This window comes from Gobio gobio, assembly GCF_949357685.1.
Source record: "Gobio gobio genome assembly, chromosome: 7".
NCBI classification, from domain to species: domain Eukaryota; kingdom Metazoa; phylum Chordata; class Actinopteri; order Cypriniformes; family Gobionidae; genus Gobio; species Gobio gobio.
Window position 1 is genome coordinate 53,902,078 of NC_137103.1, and position 19,286 is coordinate 53,921,363.

The window sequence follows — 19,286 nt, forward strand, 5'->3', positions numbered from 1 at the left end:
TGTAACGAGCCTAAAAACGCTGACCTTAAAGCTCCAGGTATACTTTGGATGTCTGCGTTCTGCGCACCATTCGTGTGACGTAAAATCTCGTCAACAGGAGGGCCTTTGGTGCGCATGCCACAGCGTATGAGTGACTTGACCACTTGCGGACAAAGTTCACTCAGAAGCACGCATTCCGAACCCATCTACACTTAAGTCCAAAGTATTCCGTCAGCATGCAGCCCAATTGTTTTTGAGAATGCATGGAAGGTGCGCATACAACAGCGCATGTGCAAGAAAAACAGAAGCGACAGAAGAGTCACAACAATTATACTGCACATGTATTGAACTTGGTCATCCGCGCTCATTCGACTGCGTGTGTGACGCATCTGGATGCGGGAAATTAACCATACCCGGCCTTCCTGGCCAAAGGAGTATACCGTGACCAGCTCACACTCTCAACAGATGGAGTGGAACGCGAGAGTTCCCTGACAGTCCGTGAACTGTCCGTGTGACGTAATAATCACCATTAGGAGAGTCCGCAGATGGCCGCGCACACTGTCCGTGTGCAGCCCAATTTCTGGGACCGCGGACGGTGCACATAAAACAGCACATGTGCGAGTGACATGAATCATATAGCATGTTTCCTATGCACTACTGTACACCCAAAGCGCTTTACACTCATGTCAGGGGTCTCTCCTCAACCACCAGCAGTGTTCAGCATCCACTTGGATGATGCAAGGGCAGTCACAGTACAATGGCACCAGCGCGCTCACCACACACCAACTATAGGTGGAGAGGAGAGAGAGAGCACTTGAAAACCAAAGCACTCGAAAACCAAAAATGCACTAGATAGTGCACATGCGCCAAAAGCACCTTTCCACTGATGTGGGCAATGGAGTAGGCTATACTTTGAAAAACTCACACTCTCGACTGTGCCCGAAACGGAGCAAAAATCGTAGTATGCCAGGACCCTCTTAAGGAACCGAAAAATGCGCGCTTTAGCGCAGCACCATTAATGCCCTCATGAAAGCCGAAAACAGTCGCCCAATAAACTTCCAGCATGGAATGGGAGTGACTTTTCTTCGGAGAAGAAAACAGTATCAATCAGGCACTGACACAGTGATACAGATTTTCACCTGCACCAAACTTCAAACATGCGCTACTTCAACACAACACGGTGTGCTTCAGAAAGCAAGCGCCCTGTTTTGTAGCTATAGTCAGATTCTCCCTCTCTTAACATGTAGACCCTTAGAGACCACAGTTCCGGCCGAGGGTGCAGAATCTGCCTCCTGCATAGGGGAAGACACCATGGTGTGTGTCCTTAACAGCAATGCCATGATGCTTGTGTACCATTTATTTTTCTCTGGCCAGCAAGATGCCACCAAAATCAGTGATGGACCCTTCTGCATACAGCAGAATCCTGGGCTATACGTGTTGGGACATCCACCCCCTACGGGGCACTCCAGTCCATAATCAAGAAAACAGCGGGCGGCGCATGTTTTCTGCAGATGCAAAAAGATACACATTTCTGCACCCGATCTGCACCACTATTCAAGAGTGCATAAGCCACCGCAGGTCTGCCTTGTATCAAGAGCATCCATGCCAATTGCAGCAGAGAGGGAGTACCTCCTTGCCTACATATATATGACCATTGTCATATTTTCCATTCTGAATAATGCTTGCCCTGCTGGGTCAAGTGTTTCAGCACCAGGAGAACTATTCCACATAAATGTATGTGAAGCTCTTACAGCGCTGTCAACCACTCTCCTCTTACAGAGTTTCTCGTCCATGTTGTGACGTTTGTCATCACTAATGAACATGCCGTAACCCTGCCCAGGGGAATTCCTTCTGTTAACAGATCTAGGACTCCCAGGGGACCATGGTCTGAACGCCCAACAGCGCTACTGAACCATGCTTAAATGTCACATGGCATATAGCAAGTTACCGAACGCCCAGCGCCGGAACTGCAAACACAAAGAGGAGAATCCAGCAGTACTACTGCTATCGGGGTCATGAGCCCCAGCAGTCTCAGCACTGCAAAAGTCCTCTGCCCTCTGTTCGGTTCTGAATCTATCCCCAGACCAAGATATAACAGACCGAGACATAACAGCCCCTTTTGAGATTATCTGAAAAATCCCAGAGCTCGTAAAATGGAAAAACAAGTGCATGTGTTTTACAACACTGCGTGTTCCCTGCTGTCTGCAGCCAGGAGCACGTCATCCAAATAGGAGAACAATATTATGCTCTGATGGCACAGCAGAACCAACACCGCTTCTGCATATCTTTCAGATATGCGCAGTGCCATTAGGATCTATAGGCAATCCCATCAACGGAGACCTCAGAAATGTTTTCTGTGCTCCTGTTTGATTGTGGCAAGATGCATCGGGCAAAAACACACCGATGTAAGCCGATCCCGAGGATGCAGAGGGCAGAACAGGTGACATACTGCAAGCATTTTTGAACTTGACACATTAACCACTCTAAAGTGTTTGTTCAACTGCTGCAAGTCTGGTATTTTTTTTTTTTGGAGGAGGAGGAGGAGGAGGAATTTACTCTGAAAAATCTCTTTCTCCATTTTCCCTTGTGGCAAAACTTGAATTGCCATTTTGCTGAGGAGAGCACGGATTTCCCCTCTCAAACAATGAAGTTGCAATTACTCCGCCAAACCAGAGGGGGGCGCGAGAGAAACCGCAGCCGACAGCCCTACTGGAATCGTGCGAAGAAGCCATGGTGTTGTTAGTGCGCTTACGCGCCACCGTTCAAGGCAGACAGCGAGGAGGATTCTCAAGCATCACTTGTGGAATCCCGCGTCCTTCTGCAAACATCACTGTAAATTGCATAACACTGCATTATTCTCATCTGTCGGCATACGGCCAGACTGTGAGGTTAGAGGTTCCAGTGCAATCTGATTGTTTTAACAAATCAACACATGAGGTCTTGTATGCTCAACACACATTTTATTGACAACATACTTAAACTGAACCCGCTATTTTGCTGGGTTACTGCCCAATCTGGATAGATCGGCAGGCGAGTTTGCATCGCTGATTTTACAGGAATCAAACCCGCAAGCTTCTGTATCACGGCAGGACTATCGACAAACTTTGTTGCCGCTCTCCAACACAGATCAATTCAAGGGCTATCATTTCACTTTCACCCACCTCGGGGAGACGCGATCTGCCCGGTTTGAAAATATATATCATCAGAGCATTCCTCGCCCGCTTCTAGCGAGACCGAATCACCCCGTGAACGCTACACCGACACTCCTCGGTCTATACCCGATCATCCCAACTCTCCGTGGCCTCCAAAACCGGCGATCACCGTATCTGGATCAGCACCTGAAGACAGGAGCGGGCCGTGTTCGACCACTGCCCCGCCAAGCGGAACGGCAGAGCTGCCGGTAGGGCACAACGTACACGCACTGGGGTTGGAGAGATCTAGTCCAGCCTAATTAGACAAAGACTGGGAAGATGCCTCAGCAGTCCCAAGTCCCGCTGACAGTCCATCCGTGAGCCCCATGACCGGCCTCGCCGCACCGCCTCGGCGGATGCGGAACCGATCCACGGGGCTCACGAGGCTGGCCGGCCTCATCGAACACGGCCAGCCGAGAGCGGAGCAGCCTGAGTGTCAGCTTTCATAATGCTCGCAAGCGGCTCCCTCGAGAGCCGCCCGAGCATGCTGAACACCCTACTTATGATTATACCATGAACACCCACATGCCATAGGACAGGGGAGATAACCTGTTCAGATATTTATCATGACAAAATTTTTTAGCCATTTGTTAGTTGTACTAAACTCAAGCCAAAAACTTCTCTTTTATGTCTTTTCCATTAACAAGAGTCATCACTGTGGATTATCTTGTGAATGTGGCATAAGTTTGAACACTTTGTTTGAGAAAAACTTATTAGCCTTTCGTTAGCAAAGCTAAACTTGTTGCTAAATAAGCTTTCTCTTTTTTGCCTTAATTTCGACAATAATCACCACCGTGGGCTTTTCTTGCGAAAATGTGGCGTGATGGTGTTCAAGCAGCACGGTGAAGAGCTGAAGAACAAGGGAAATGACGCATACGACTGCATTTATATGCTGTGGGCGAGGGACCCCGCCCACGTCGTCATGCGTCATTGGCCTTTCAGGCGTGAATAAAGGTGTCTTCAGCAGATGGCTAGAGCGCGATATCCCATAGTCATGTGTTGTACCGAGTTGACCGACTGAATGGGAACGCATGTCACAGCAACAGTGTGTGTTAGTGAATGATTCAGTGTTTAGAATGAATCGATAGAATCAAAGATTCAATGAACTATTCGTAAACGACCGCCTCATTCTTGAATGAATCAGTGTTTGAACGAATCGACTCAATGACTCGCTCATTCAGACGGTCACCTGCTGCCACCTACAGGTGGTTTAGTTTCATCTTTCCAACATTTCTTATTTGTATATTCAAAAAAATATTTAAAACAAATCTCATAACATTATTTAATGCAGTTGTAATTTTTCAGTGTAAATTATTTAATTTGACTGGTAACAGCCAGTGTCGTCTTCTAATTAAATTTATTGATCCAATTTAAGAATATAAAAGGATATCTGAATCATAGCCTATATTTAATAAGATTAGGGGAAAATGCCCTTTATAAAAGGTAAAAATATCACAAATATGCATATGTCAAAGCTGTTTGAACACTGGTGAGAATATTGCTTCAGAATACATTTTATTTACAACACGCACAAAAAACAAAAAATCATTTGAACTATCATTGCTCAAGACTTGATATTAGATTATTGTTATCCTGTAACAGTAATTTAATCAAAATGTTTATAGCCACTATATGTTTATAGAATAATATAAGAGAGAGATCACTGGCCGCTTTGTTGTCAATTCAGGCTTGTAATCGATGCCGATGCTGTAATCATTACAGGGTGAGTATACGTTGGTTTGACGATCAGATTTAAGAAAATTTCTTGTTGTGTTACACAATTACAAACATTCAAACTCTGACTTTTATTTTATTTTGATTAAAAAAATGTGTGCATGCGCCACCACAAAAAGTCCCACAGCTAAATATAAATCCAGAATAAATCGGAAAATTTCCATACCACAATGAAGTCCTGGTACTAGAGCACAAATGTAATGTGGAACGAACATGATCACTTGCACACACACATGCTCGCGCACACAAACACACACACAGGTGTGACTCCAATTGAAAGCATTTTTTTTTTAGAAATTGACAAATAAAATCAATAATTCCAGCATAAATCTGAAAATTTCCACACAGAAATGAAGGCCTGTTACTAGAGCAAAAATGCAATGTAGAACAGACATGCTCACTCAAACACACACACACATACACACACATACACACAAACAGGTATGACTGCCACAGCCAAATAAAATCAGCCACAAATGCAGAACAAAGATAAAAGGGGTGAGACCTAATGCACACACACATGGGCACACACATACACACACACACACGCACACACACTCGCGTGCACACACACACAGAGCCGCAACTTTGTTTTGAAAACAAAGAAATTGTTCCCACACGAAAGGTATAAAAGAGGGTCTTTAGTTCATTCTGTGGCAGTATGGCAGAGAAATACACTCTCCTGGAGACTTTGGATTACTTGCTTGATTCAAGAGAAACTTTAGGTGTTTCTTATGTGGCGATTTCTGTGGTATTTTGTAAAAACAGACATTTCAAAACGCATCAAAAACTACCAAAATTCTACTATTTGAAAGAATATTTATTTTGAATGTCTTGTATAGTGTTTATACATGTATAAATTCACAAAATGTATCACAAAAGTTATGATATGAGCAGTTGGCCACATCCAGTAAAATGAATGGATCTCTATTGCCCTCTGCTGGGTCTCTATGGACAAAACAATTTCTTTCTTAAATTGTAATTCCTTCAGGTTTGTCTTTGACCAACATATGGCAGAAGTGTACAGCTAACACCTAGATCAATATCCAGAAACAAATTATATTTAATTTAGATCATCATTTAAGTATTTTTTTCATAAAAAAAATAATATTTCACACGCAAGCTAATGGTATAGTTGAGGAATTGTGTGGTAAATAGGTACAAAAGTACTTTGTATATCCAAAAACACAGCATTACTGTAAAGATGAGAAGTAAACAAAAAAAATAATATATTATATGTATTATTAAAAATGTAATTTTTTTTTACAATCATTCTTTACATTTCGGGGTCATATTGACCCCTAATGCAAAGTTTGAACAGGAAACTAAGGACACATGAGGTTAAATCAAGATTAATTTACAAGATAAGTGCAATTTTCTGGGGGGGGGGGGGGGGTCAAAATGATGTGAGTTTTTGCTTAAAACAAGCTAAATTATCTGCCACAACAACTTATGATTTATTAAACCACAATTTATGATTTATTAAACCATAATTTATGATTTATTAAACCAATTTATTAAAACACAACAATTTGTGGGATTAAAAAATCTAGTCATGGCCAATAACATTTATGTTTATCAGTATCCAAATATGTTTGTTGGGTAAAAAAAGAAAAACTAAATAAACAAAGTAAAAATTTCCCCCAGGGTTTCTATAGATATCACAATATATCGATATCGTGATTTTTTTCCCCTGCACAATAACCGTGGTGTGAAAAATCTAATATCGTGACAGCCCTACCGCAAAGCATCCTGGGAAGGCGGTGCCACAAGTGTCCTAATCTACAATCCTCTCATGGACTTCTTGTGGAAACCATATAAACACAAGTCACTTCAGTTTTTAAATCAAAACAATAATCCTTTCACTTGCACTGAAGCGCTGTTTGCCCTGTGTGACGTCATCGGAATGCATTCTATTGGTGACATCACAGCACTGGAGGTTCCAGAGGTTCTGTGTTCTTCTCACTTTGACTCATTGCCTTCGCAGATGCACTTCAGTGTCAGTATACGGTTTCCTATCAGCATCAACCTGCATTTTCATTGCTCACTGTGAACTTTTACTTCCGTCTTGTTCTGTTTTCTTTTCCAGATCGTTGAATTGCACCGCTTTCTGATCTGTGTACGGCTTCAGATCATACGACTTCACTTGGTTGTAGGATTTTGGATCAGCGTACCATTGTATATCAGCATTGTGTGCCGCAGACATGCCAAGACTGAAGACACAACCACCGCCTCAGAGGAGGGTAAGAAGCCTATCAATGTGTTTCATCATCGGTCATTATTAATATTTAGCCTGCGTTTATATGTTAATCATAGTACTAACGTGTTTTCTTATTCTTATACCATGGTCTGTCTGAATACTAGACACTGATCGTTTAATGTGAATAAAGTAATCACCCAATAAAGTGATATTTAGCCTTGGGAATGCGAATTGTAGCAGGGGAACCCAGCCAAAAAATGCAGATTTACCCCCACGGAACACGATTTTCTGTGTGTCAGATTCAAAGCAGACAGAATGCTAGATATAACAAGCCATACCTGATGAAAATAACCATCAGTTTTACCCTTTCCGGTCAAATATTGCGTCGCAAACATCAATTACAGCTTTAAGTTGTCAATGCTGGTGAATGACCATGGTATAAGTGGTATAAACTAAAATCGTTAAATGCACAGCTAGCCGTGGTTTAACCCTGACTTATTTATCATCAGCAGGAGCTGTTTGGCCTGAACACTAGTACTGTCAGAGAAAAGGCCCCGATCTCCAGCCGACCGCAGTCTGTCCAGATTCCTCCTGTCATTGGCAGAGGTGAGCTAGTCCAGCAATCTCAAACCGCTTTGCTACAATTGAATTCAAACACATATCACTTGAATATGAAGTAAACATACATTAACATAAGAACCATATTAACATGAAATAAATGTGATGTTTTATGCAGCACTGTGTCTACATCCAGCCGCTCAGACGTCTGCTTTAGCTGAATGCGCCATCCGTGCTGTCCAACGCAAGGCTGAGCCGTCCGAGAAAGAGGACAGCAACCATGGGCCATCTGAGCCGAGAAGCCTTGCAGAGAAGGTGGCCGAGCAGCGCATTGACCGTGAAGTTGCCAAAGGCCACAGATACGCCTTCCTGAAGGCTCGGAGCACAGACGCGGGTCTGCGTCATCAGCGTGAAATGGCGGATTTGAAGAACACGCTCACCTTACTGAGAGCAAAGCAGGAACAGGAAGTCCAGCAAATACGTCAGGAACATGCCCAGTTTCTGGAAGAGAAGAGGAAGCGGATTCAGGGGAAGGTTAGCTGTTACACCCCACAGCCCATCTCTCTAGCGACGGTTGTAATCGGATACAACACATGTGAACGTGGTAACCAGCAATAGCTGTCTCCGGGGTCGGACAGCTGGCAAAACATGGAAGAAGCGTTATCCTAAATAAACCATGGCTATCAATCAGATTCAAATCAGTATGTTTTTTCACATCGGCTGCATTCATCTAGTGTGTATTCATGCATCGCTATGTCACTGTCACAGTCATCACGACTCTCCAGGACCCGTCCACTCGTTCACAATCAGCAGAATACTGACTCTTTAGAGACTCTCACTATATATGCACCCAGTCACCATTCACTCAATAGCTGTGTCCCAATTCAGGGCCTACATGGCCTTCGAAGGAGGCTCCAAATGTAGCCTTCATTGGTAATTGAGCCATCAGGTGTTCCCTATTACCGCTCCTGTCACCTAGCAAACTGTGTGAGAGGAGAGCTGCCATCCTGACAACTATGGAGCCAGAATTGCTACTTTTTATTTTTATTTTTTATGTGTTACTGGAGGAGATGATGGGGTTTCAACCCCGGCGCCGCCGGTTCATTTATCTCAGACTTTGCCAAGACCATAGGCAGGTAAGTTGAACTGGTTTGCTGCATCCTTATTGACGGATTATACAGGGTGTCTACAGTTATGAACAAGTTCAATTTAAAACTTTTTAAGACCTTTTTAATACCACCTTACGTGAAATTTAAGACCAAACCTGTGATGGAAATGCACATTATATTACATACGTATATGTAATATTTAATGCAAAAAGAAAACAAAATATCCCCAAGACACAAGCATAGCATTTTGTTAACTGTGGTAGATATTATGTTTTAGTGATTTTTTTTTCTGACACCATACGCGTCACATTTTTTCACCAAGTCTGGATGTCCTGTAAAGAGCACATAAAGGGATTTTCAGAGATACCATTTTGGAGGTTTCACCATGACCACTCCCTCTTCTGTCTCTAAATATGACTGGCACTGACTGAATGATCAAATTTTACAGTTTTATGGAAATATGATTACATTTTGCAATTATCATTTAAATTTAATTTTCTTATAGTTTGTTGTAAATCAATATCTCGGAAAATTATTATGGGGTTTCAAAATCAGCATATGACTTACTTATGTTACTAAACAGGACCTCAGAGCAACTTAAAAGCACTTAACGCATGTAAATCAGGCATTTTGGAAGACACAATGAGTGAACAGGAAAATAAATCATATATCAATATTCCCAGGAAATATTAGATATTCTAATGAAAATGTTGGCAATTACTACTCCCATTAGTACACTTCTTTTTTAATTTATGTATGGCCATTTTACACATATTGCATAAAGTAAAATAGTATATCAAATCATTCTGTTGTATCTTTCATAACACAGGCTAGTTGAAATGTTCACTGATGTCTACTACATTGTAATGTAACAATAAAAGCCCAATTCAATCGCGGGGGGGGGGGGGGCTGCCTAAAAACCATGCTGAGTATTGTAAATAATATAATGATATACAATTAAATAAATGTGTAAGTAGTAAAACAATACAAACGCAGACGGGACAAAAAATGCGTTTTAAGTTTTGAGTTTAACATTTTGAGTCCCCCCCTTTGCCCCATAGTGGTTCGATCCACCGCGCACCTCAACTAACGTTACCCACAGACCGTAAAAAAACTACCACACAAGTTTGGGGAGAGAACAAAGCTCTTCAGACAGCAGTTGTGAAACTCCAGTAAGATGTCAATGCTATTTTATTCACTTTAAACATCAGATGAAGTGATTATTTTCTCTTTAAAACACTGCTAACATCACTTGCCCACTGCGGCATTGCCCCGGCCGGGCCACCGTCGTTTTCACTTTTATAGTAATAAAATAATTTAGTTCAGTTAGAGAACAGACACAACAATTAAAAACTGAACGTGTCTGCTCAATACAGCACGAGCCGAACGAGCAAACAGCTGACAGACAATGATCGCGGAAGATTTGGTTTCAAAGCGAAATGTAAAAGCGCCTAGGGAGTGTCATTGTACTGTTTTCTTGTTGTGTTTTTCATTAAGAATAATAGGCTAATGAACCCAAAATTCAAGCAACCAGCCCCCAAATTAGCTAGCCTGGCGTGGCCATACTCAATTCTAGTCAGAATTTGAGTCTGGTACCGCTCCATTGAGCTTTGATTATGGGGCGTGTTTCAACCGAGCCAGGAAAGACCTCAATTGGATAGACCCACAACCAATCAGAGCAACGGAGCGACGCGTCAAACGTCAACAGAACTCAACTGCACTGTGTTGCCAAGTCCGTGTTTTTCTCCATGTCCGCGGGTTGAAGCGACCCCAATTATGTGATTATATAAACCCAGGAATGCGAATTTTAGCAGGCAACCTTGCCAAAATAACATATTTTGCCAACCAAACACCATTTTTTTCCGGAGAACCCCCCGGAAAGTTATTGTTTTGGGCTATAGTTTTGAGTAGCAATTGTGTGCGACATTGCAAAAACACTTGGCAACCCTGTCTGCACGCACGCTGGATTAAGTACATTACATTTACATTTACATTTAGTCATTTAGCAGACGCTTTTATCCAAAGCGACTTACAAATGAGAGCAATAGAAGCAACTACAACAGTCAGAGGCTACAGTATGCAAGTGCTGTAACAAGTCTCAGTTAATCTAACACAGAACACACAGGATTTTTTTTTTATTTTTTATTTTTTTAATAAATTAGACAGACAGAAAAATGAATAGAATGTTAAGTGCTATTCTTGATTGGTCAGGTGCTGCTGGAAGAGATGCGTCTTTAGATGTTTTTTGAAAATGGCTACAGACTCGGCTGCTCGAATTGAGATAGGCAGGTCATTCCACCAGGTGGGGGCAGTCCAGGAAAAGGTCCGTGACAGTGATTTCATGCCTCTCTGGTATGGCACCACAAGGCGTCGTTCACTGGTAGAACGCAAACTCCTGGAGGGTGTGTATGTCTGAACAAGCGAGTTAAGGTAAATTGGTGCAGAGCCAGTGGTTGCTTTGAAGGCGAGTACCAGTGCCTTGAATTTGATGCGAGCGGCTATTGGTAGCCAGTGGAGTCTGATGAAGAGAGGCGTGACGTGCGCTCTCTTCGGCTCGTTAAAGATCACCCTCGCCGCTGCATTCTGGATCAGTTGCAAGGGTTTGATAGTGCATGCCGGAAGGCCTGCTAGAAGAGCATTACAGTAGTCCAGTCTGGAGAGAACAAGAGCTTGGACCAAGAGTTGTGTGGTCTGCTCAGATAGGAAGGCTCTAATCTTCCTAATGTTGTATAATGCAAATCTGCAGGACCGGGTTGTTGCAGTAATGTGGTCAGTGAATTTTAGCTGATCATCGATCACAACTCCAAGATTCCTGGCTGTCCTGGACGGAGTTATGGTTGATGAACCTAGCTGAATGGAGAGATTGTGATGAAGTGCTGGGTTGGCTGAGACCACAAGCAGTTCAGTCTTTGCAAGGTTGAGTTGCAGGTGATGCTCCTTCATCCAGGCAGAAATGTCTGTTAGGCAGGCAGCAATACGAACACCAACCGATGGATCATCTGGTTGAAATGAGAAGTAGAGTTGAGTGTCGTCTGCATAGCAGTGATAGGAAAAGCCATGTTTCTGAATGACCGATCCCAGTGATGACATGTAGATGGAGAAGAGAAGTGGTCCAAGCACTGAGCCCTGTGGAACTCCAGTGGCTAGATGATGTGACTTAGACACTTCACCTCTCCATGACACCCTGAAGGACCTACCTGAGAGGTAAGACTTGAGCCACTGGAGAGCAGTTCCTGAGATGCCCATCTTCATGAGAGTTGACAGGAGGATCTGGTGGTTAACTGTGTCAAAAGCAGCAGACAAATCCAGTAAGATAAGTACTGTGGATCTGGAAGCCGCTCTTGCCTGCCTCAGTGCCTCCGTAACCGAGAGCAGGGCAGTCTCAGTTGAGTGGCCGCTTTTAAAGCCTGATTGGTTGATATCCAGGAGGTTGTTCTGTTCAAGAAACGTAGAGAGCTGGTTAAAAACAACTCGCTCGAGTGTCTTTGCAATGAAAGGCAGAAGGGATACCGGTCTGTAGTTTTCTAAAAGTGCTGGGTTCATAGAGTGTTTCTTAAGCAGTGGGGTTACCCGAGCCTGCTTAAATGCTGTGGGGAAGGTCCCGGTGTGAAGAGAGGTGTTGACAATGTGAGTGAGTGCAGGAGTAACAGAAGAAGAAATGGCCTGAAGGAGGTGAGTGGGGATAGGGTCAAGCGGACAGGTAGTGGGGTGGTTGGAAAGGATGAGTTTGGAGACTTCAGCTTCAGAGAGCAGAGAAAAAGAGGGGAGTGTATGTGTAATGGTTGTTGAGATGTGCGTGTCGGTTTGTGGTGCGGAGAATTGGCTGCTGATGGAGGAGGTTTTTTGTGTGAAAAATGATGCAAAGTCATCAGCTGTAAGAGTTGATGAAGGAGGGGGGGGGGGGGGGGGAGGATAGAGGAGCGAAGAGAACGTTCTGAAGAGTGCACGAGAGTCAGAGCAGTTGTGTACTTTGTTGTGATAGTATGTAGTTTTAGCAGTGGAGACGTTACTAGAGAAAGAAGCGAGAAGAGACTGATACAGGGTCAGGTCAGTAGTGTTTTTAGTTTTGCGCCACTTCCTCTTTGCCGCCCGGAGCCCAGAGCGATGTTCGCGGAGAACATCAGACAGCCAGGGGGCAGAGGGAGTGGTGCGGGCTGGCCTGGATGAAACGGGACAGAAGTTGTCTAAGCAAGATGTTAGAGTGGAGTGTCAGTAGCACTGTTAGTGTCCAGTGCTGAGAACTGAGCAGGTGGAGGGAGTGAGGAGGAAACCATAGTGGATAGACGGGAGGGAGAGAGTGAGCGTAGATTACGCCGAAAGGTAATCAGCGGAGTAGTGTGTGTTGTGTTAGGAGTTAGTAGGAGGTTAAGAGTGATGAGAAAGTGATCTGAGGTGTGTAAAGGAGTAACTAAAGTGACGTCTGTGGAGCAGTAGCGTGTGTAGATAAGATCAAGATGGTTACCTGATTTATGAGTAGCTGTAGTAGATACTCGCTTAAGATCAAATGAGGTCAGAAGAGTGGTGAAGTCTGCAGCCTGGGGTTTATCAAGGTGAATGTTGAAGTCACCGAGCAGTACCAGAGGAGTGCCATCCTCAGGGAAGTGAGAGAGTAACATATCCAATTCCTCCAGGAAGTTACCCAGTTGACCTGGAGGACGATAAATAACTACAACATGGATTTTAGCAGGGTGAGTGACAGTGATTGAGTGCGATTCAAATGAGCAGTTGCCAGATAGAGAAGGGATGGGCTCAAATTTCCAATCCTTTGAGATGAGCAGACCAGTACCTCCGCCCCTCCCAATCTGGCGAGAGGTGTGTGAAAAAGAGAAATTATTTGAGAGGGCCGCAGGAGTGGCAGTGTCTTCTGGTTTGATCCAGGTTTCAGTTAGAGCCATGAGACTGAGATGTGAATGAGTGGAAATAGATGAAATAAAGTCTGCTTTGTTTACAGCAGACTGGCAATTCCAGAGACCAATTGGAATGGACATTAATGTAGCAGAGGAAATGGGTACACTACGCAGATTAGTAGGATTACGGCGTCTAGAATGTACAGAGCGTGATTTACGGGTGTGTGTGATAATAGTAGAGATTTGGAAGCACATTGTGAATACGGGTCAGAGAAATTAGCAGATGAAAACAAGCAAAAACACAAAAGTGGACAAAGTATATAGATATAGCTATACTCAAGTGCCTTGTCGGTGTCCTTGCTCGAGTGGAGTCGCGCAGAGTAGAGTCGAATGGTCTTTACACTCTTCGGTCTTCACACGAGGAGGGCTTATGGCAACGCCCAGTGAAACGCGTTAGTTCGCACGAGGTCAAACAATAACAAACCAGACTACAACAAACAGCCAACTACAGCAAACAGACAGCGTTCTAAAGAACAGCTGAACTACAGATCAAATGAGGAAAATGTAAACAGAACTCACACACTAGCTGTGTGAGCTTTTGCGCACAAAAACTATTCTCGCTGATTTATAAAGTTATTTTAGAACCACTGTAGTGAGATGGACTTTGTAACGACGTCTTTAGTGCCTTTTAAGGGTCTTGAGAGTGTAAAGTGCATTGTGCCAATGGAGGCCTTTCAGAGCCATCAGATTACAACTAAAATATCTTCATTTGTGTCTGAAGATGAACGGAGGTCTGACGGGTGTCGAACGACATGAGGGTAAGTAATTAATGACAGAATTTTCATTTTTGGGTGAACTAACCCTTTAAGATTCTGCCGAATCCGAAACCGAATCCTACTTCCATCCTCAGTCCATTATCACAGTGAACGCATTAATGAAGTGAACAACGTCCGATTAATACTATCAGTTAAACGGTTTAAATGTTTTTTAACGCTTTTTTTTTTGTTTGTTTGCTGCATGGTTAAAGAAAAATATGCTGTATTTGTTCGTTCACTCACGGAGCGTGTTGACACGTGCAACCACATCATGTCTAACCTTGCAAAATGAAGCAATGGGAAAGAAGAAGCCTACCCTCTCGATAGAAAGGGCGACCGAGAGCTGTAGTTCAAGCTCCTGACTGGTGGAAAGCAAATGAAAGGCGCTTCCCGAGGCTGGCCACTCTAGCGAGGTGTTATCTCTGTATACCATTGTAAAATGTCAATTACATAATAGACAGAAATCTTTTTTAAAAGGAAACACAAATTCTAATAATGGTTACACTTAAAGGGTTAGTTCACCCAAAAATGAAAATTCTGTCATTAATTACTCACCCTCATGTCGTTCGACACCCGTCAGACCTCCGTTCATCTTAGGAACACAAATGAAGATATTTTAGTTGAAATCTGATGGCTGAGAAAGGCTTCAGACAGGTGCTGAATGATCAAATTTTACAGTTTTATGGAAATATGATTACATTTTGCAATTATCATTTAAATTTAATTTTCTTATAGTTTGTTGTAAATCAATATCTCGGAAAATTATTATGGGGTTTCAAAATCAGCATATGACTTACTTATGTTACTAAACAGGACCTCAGAGCAACTTAAAAGCACTTAACGCATGTAAATCAGGCATTTTGGAAGACACAATGAGTGAACAGGAAAATAAATCATATATCAATATTCCCAGGAAATATTAGATATTCTAATGAAAATGTTGCCAATTACTACTCCCATTAGTACACTTCTTTTTTAATTTATGTATGGCCATTTTACACATATTGCATAAAGTAAAATAGTATATCAAATCATTCTGTTGTATCTTTCATAACACAGGCTAGTTGAAATGTTCACTGATGTCTACTACATTGTAATGTAACAATAAAAGCCCAATTCAATCGCGGGGGGGGGGGGGGGCACAAATATCTTCATTTGTGTTCCGAAGATGAACGGAGGTCTTACGGGTGTCCAACGACATGAGGGTGAGTATTTAATGACAGAATTTTTATTTTTGGGTGAACTAACCCTTTAAAATAGTTTCAAATGGATGTACACTTAAACCCTTAATTATACTCAGTAGGCCTCTGCCTAGAATGTTACCTGTAAGATAGAGAGAGAGAGAGAGAGAGAGAGAGAGAAATGAGAAAGAGAGAGCCAAAGAGCAGCTCTCTCTAGAGAAAGCAGAGAATCCAATGAGAGCAAGCTACAGTTGAAAACCTGTGAGATAGAGAGAGAGACCACGAGACAATTCAGCATTGCAAACTGAACATGTAGCTCGACTTGAATCGCCTTCTTTTGACTGAAAGTACTGCCAAACAACATGTTTTCTGTTCACAAGTTCCATTTTCACTTTCTCACAGCCGACAGCATTCGGACGGCCCACCTAGTAAACGCATTCCCATAATCAACGGCGGCGTCATTACGTCGACCAGCGGAGCGCGCGTAGTGGAAGCCTAGGGTTCGGTTCGGTGGAAAAAAATTCTAAGGTTCGGCAGAAAAAGCCCAATATTCGGCCGAATCTGAACCCGAATCCTGGATTCGGTGCATCCCTACATGAGATCCACCCTTAAACATTACCATCGCTGGGGTGTTAGCGGATCGTACAAAAACTTTACAAAAGAAATTGTACAAATTTATGCGAATAAGCCAGAAATTCTGCAAAACGTAAATAGTTTTGTCATGAGATTGTGTTGCATATTACTCTTGTTACGGTGTTGTTGAAGAGTTTAATGCTGGTTCTGTAGTAAGATGAAGCACCCTCAAGTTGATACCGTACTAATATATTGGTGAAACGCTCCGGTGCATATTTGTGTTCAAGAGAACATCAAATGTTTATATTTACAACGTGTTTTTGTTTCAGTGTTGCGCAATATAGTCAATCACAGACATACTGTAGTTGCTGATCTCTTGAACGCAATGGCCAGAGGTGTTTGGTTAGTTAGAAAACGCCGTTTTTTAATTTAGTGCTGAGTTAAGCAGGCTCGCGAAGACCAGTTTCATTAACAAAGTATAGTCACAATGTTAGCGATTTCTAGTGCATTGTTGGCAGCTTTATTGATTATAGCGGAACTTCGCGAGGAACTGACAAAGCAACTGCATTTTAGTGATTGAAAAGGGGGCGGTCTTGGCTCGCTTGCGAGGCTACAGCCTATATAATCCATTGAATAAAAGTATTGTTCCCTTTCGATGCGGTTCACTCGCATTGCATCAGTTTCTGTTGCTTATTGGGAAAACTCAGTCTTTCTCTGAATACCGCTGGTTCACGTCTGTGCACCTGCACAGACAAATGGCATTTCAGCCGACCGAAATAGGTGGGGCCGACTGCCTATTTATGTCATTTATGGCAATTTTCGTCAGAATTTTTCTCCTTCAAGCACAAAGATCTCGCTGACTGTAAAAACAAGAAAGAGAACTTCTGCTCGCTGTAGAGCAAGGCTCCTGCAGTGGATTAACAGCGCTTTCAACAGTGAAAGACTGAGAAAACTTGCGTAACGCCAAGATGTCTGGTGGAAAACAATTACTCACTGACAGGACGAATCAACTGAAAATAGCCTTAATTTACATGTATTTCCCTTCTCCTAAATTTCCCACATCCCACTCAACTTCATGCTGAGATCACCCAAAATCTGTGTGATTTGGATGTAGGTTCTCAATGTACAATATTATATGTGTTTGATATTGTTTGCGAATGGTACAAAAATCTCATCCCCACAGAAATATACAAGAAGTTAATAAGAGTTTTTAGAGCTTAGATATATTTTACTCATGACGGTGGGTGTGGCTTTTGGAGCCATTTGGTCTCAGGCAATTTCAATCCAGGCAAATGGGAGTTCGATTCAATTTAAATTCCCTTTGTTATCATGTATTTCCATTTGAAAGAGGTTTCGGTCTGGTCTAATTTACTTAAAGCGATGTAGCAGTGAGTTCGGGGCGCAATACTGTAATGAGGTTGGCCCGTAACGTGGAGTGTCTTGACATTCTGCATTATATAATATTCAGAAGTCAGGTATCGATATCTTATTCTTTGCTACAGAGTATTTGATGTTGTGTATAGATTATCTTTTAATTGATTATGTAATTGGCATTATACATTTACCTGTTACATTTTTGATCCTTTCTGAATTACTCTGTAATTATCCAGTGCGGAACGGTATAATTGCAACAAAAGGTTAAAACAGAATGATTAAATGTGTGACTAACTATAAAATATAAATGACCAAACAACCAATTGGCATTCTATCTTAAATTCGAAAATCGAGTCAGATAAAGAATATTAAAATTAAATCCATTTTGCCCAGCTGAAAAACACAGAACGCGCAGCGACCTTCAACCGCAGATCGTTACCGTCCTTGGAACGAAATGTTAGCGGGCCTTACAACAGCTACAGCCATCCGGCGACTGGTCAAAGAGCAAATTTCTCGTCTAAAAGAGCAAATTCCCTGCTTCCCTTGCATCCTTCGGATGAGCACACCGAGTGCATCACTTGCCTGGGACGTGCATTCACGGAGCCCAGTTGCCCTAACCCTAACCCTGAAGAGGACTGAGCGAACTCTGGCTATCACTCCACTTGACATCTACACTCGTTGCCAGAGCATAAGCTGGTTCTGCCCTTCACAATATGGAAGCTCTTCAAGGTTTACTAAGCCAAGCTTATTCATGCCATGGACGAGAATGGTCCTGACCCGGCGGCCTTCAAGGAGCTGCGCAGCGTGACCAACCTCGTCCTGCACGCCACTAAGGCTGTGTTCACACTGCAGGGCTTAATGCTCAATTCCGATTTTTTGAAAAAATGCGATTTTTTTGCAAGGCCGTTCACATTTCCAATTAAATGCGACCTTTTGTGATCTCCTGTGTGAACGTGAAATGACCCAGAAGTGACCCGCATGCGCAGAAGAGTACTCAACGGTCAACGACGTCACTTGTTTACGGAAGTAGCCAAATATGGGTGTCAGCATTGGAGTTCGTTTAGCTTTATTAAAGTTATTTTCGCAACGGAGCCAGCACCATTACAACCTTCTCATGTTAAGAAGAAAATTAAAAAAGAGGAGGAGAGCAAGGTTTTTGGCCATGGCGTTTTGTGGAGCAGTGGTAGCAACGTCGGTACAGAGAAACGTGTGTGTGTGTGCGGAGTCGCAGCCAGGAGTGGTGGGATACTGATGTGAGTGGCTTTACTGATCGTCAGTAACTTCAGAATGACCAGATCCACCTTCAATTATGTTTGCGAGCGCCTTCAACTAACTTTGTCACGGGAAGAGACACGTCTGCGGCGGCCCATAACAGTGCAGAAACGCGTTGGAGTTGGAGTGTATTGGCTAGCAACAGGTGCGTACTTCTTCTTTTATTGGCGGTTAGCAACTATTTCTTGTGCATTACCGCCACCACTGGACTGGAGTAAGGAACGGGAGTTACAATGATGACGTTTGTCGCGTATCAACGACGTGCGGGTCGGATACATGTGACCTGGCAGTTCAGACTGAAGACGCATTTCAAAAGATCGGATATGTATCGGATTTGGACCACATACCCAAGTGGCCTGGGTCGCATTTGAAAAGATCGGATCTGTGTCGTTCAGACTGTCATGAAAAGATCAGATACAGGTCGCATAAGGGCAAAAAAATCGGAATTGGGTC

General features: G+C 43.0%; 1 protein-coding gene across 1 annotated transcript in view; it reads left to right on the top strand.

Moving 5' to 3' along the window:
* Nucleotides 1-18,317: 18,317 nt before the first annotated feature.
* Nucleotides 18,318-19,286, top strand: part of LOC307128784 (thioredoxin domain-containing protein 6) — a gene marked incomplete at its 5' end in the record, with an annotated part of 43,617 nt that continues 42,648 nt past the window's right edge. Inside the window, one exon of the mRNA XM_079820726.1 lies at nt 18,318-18,398. Coding sequence (XP_079676852.1) covers nt 18,318-18,398 — 81 coding nt within the window. The remainder of the gene's footprint in view (nt 18,399-19,286) is intronic.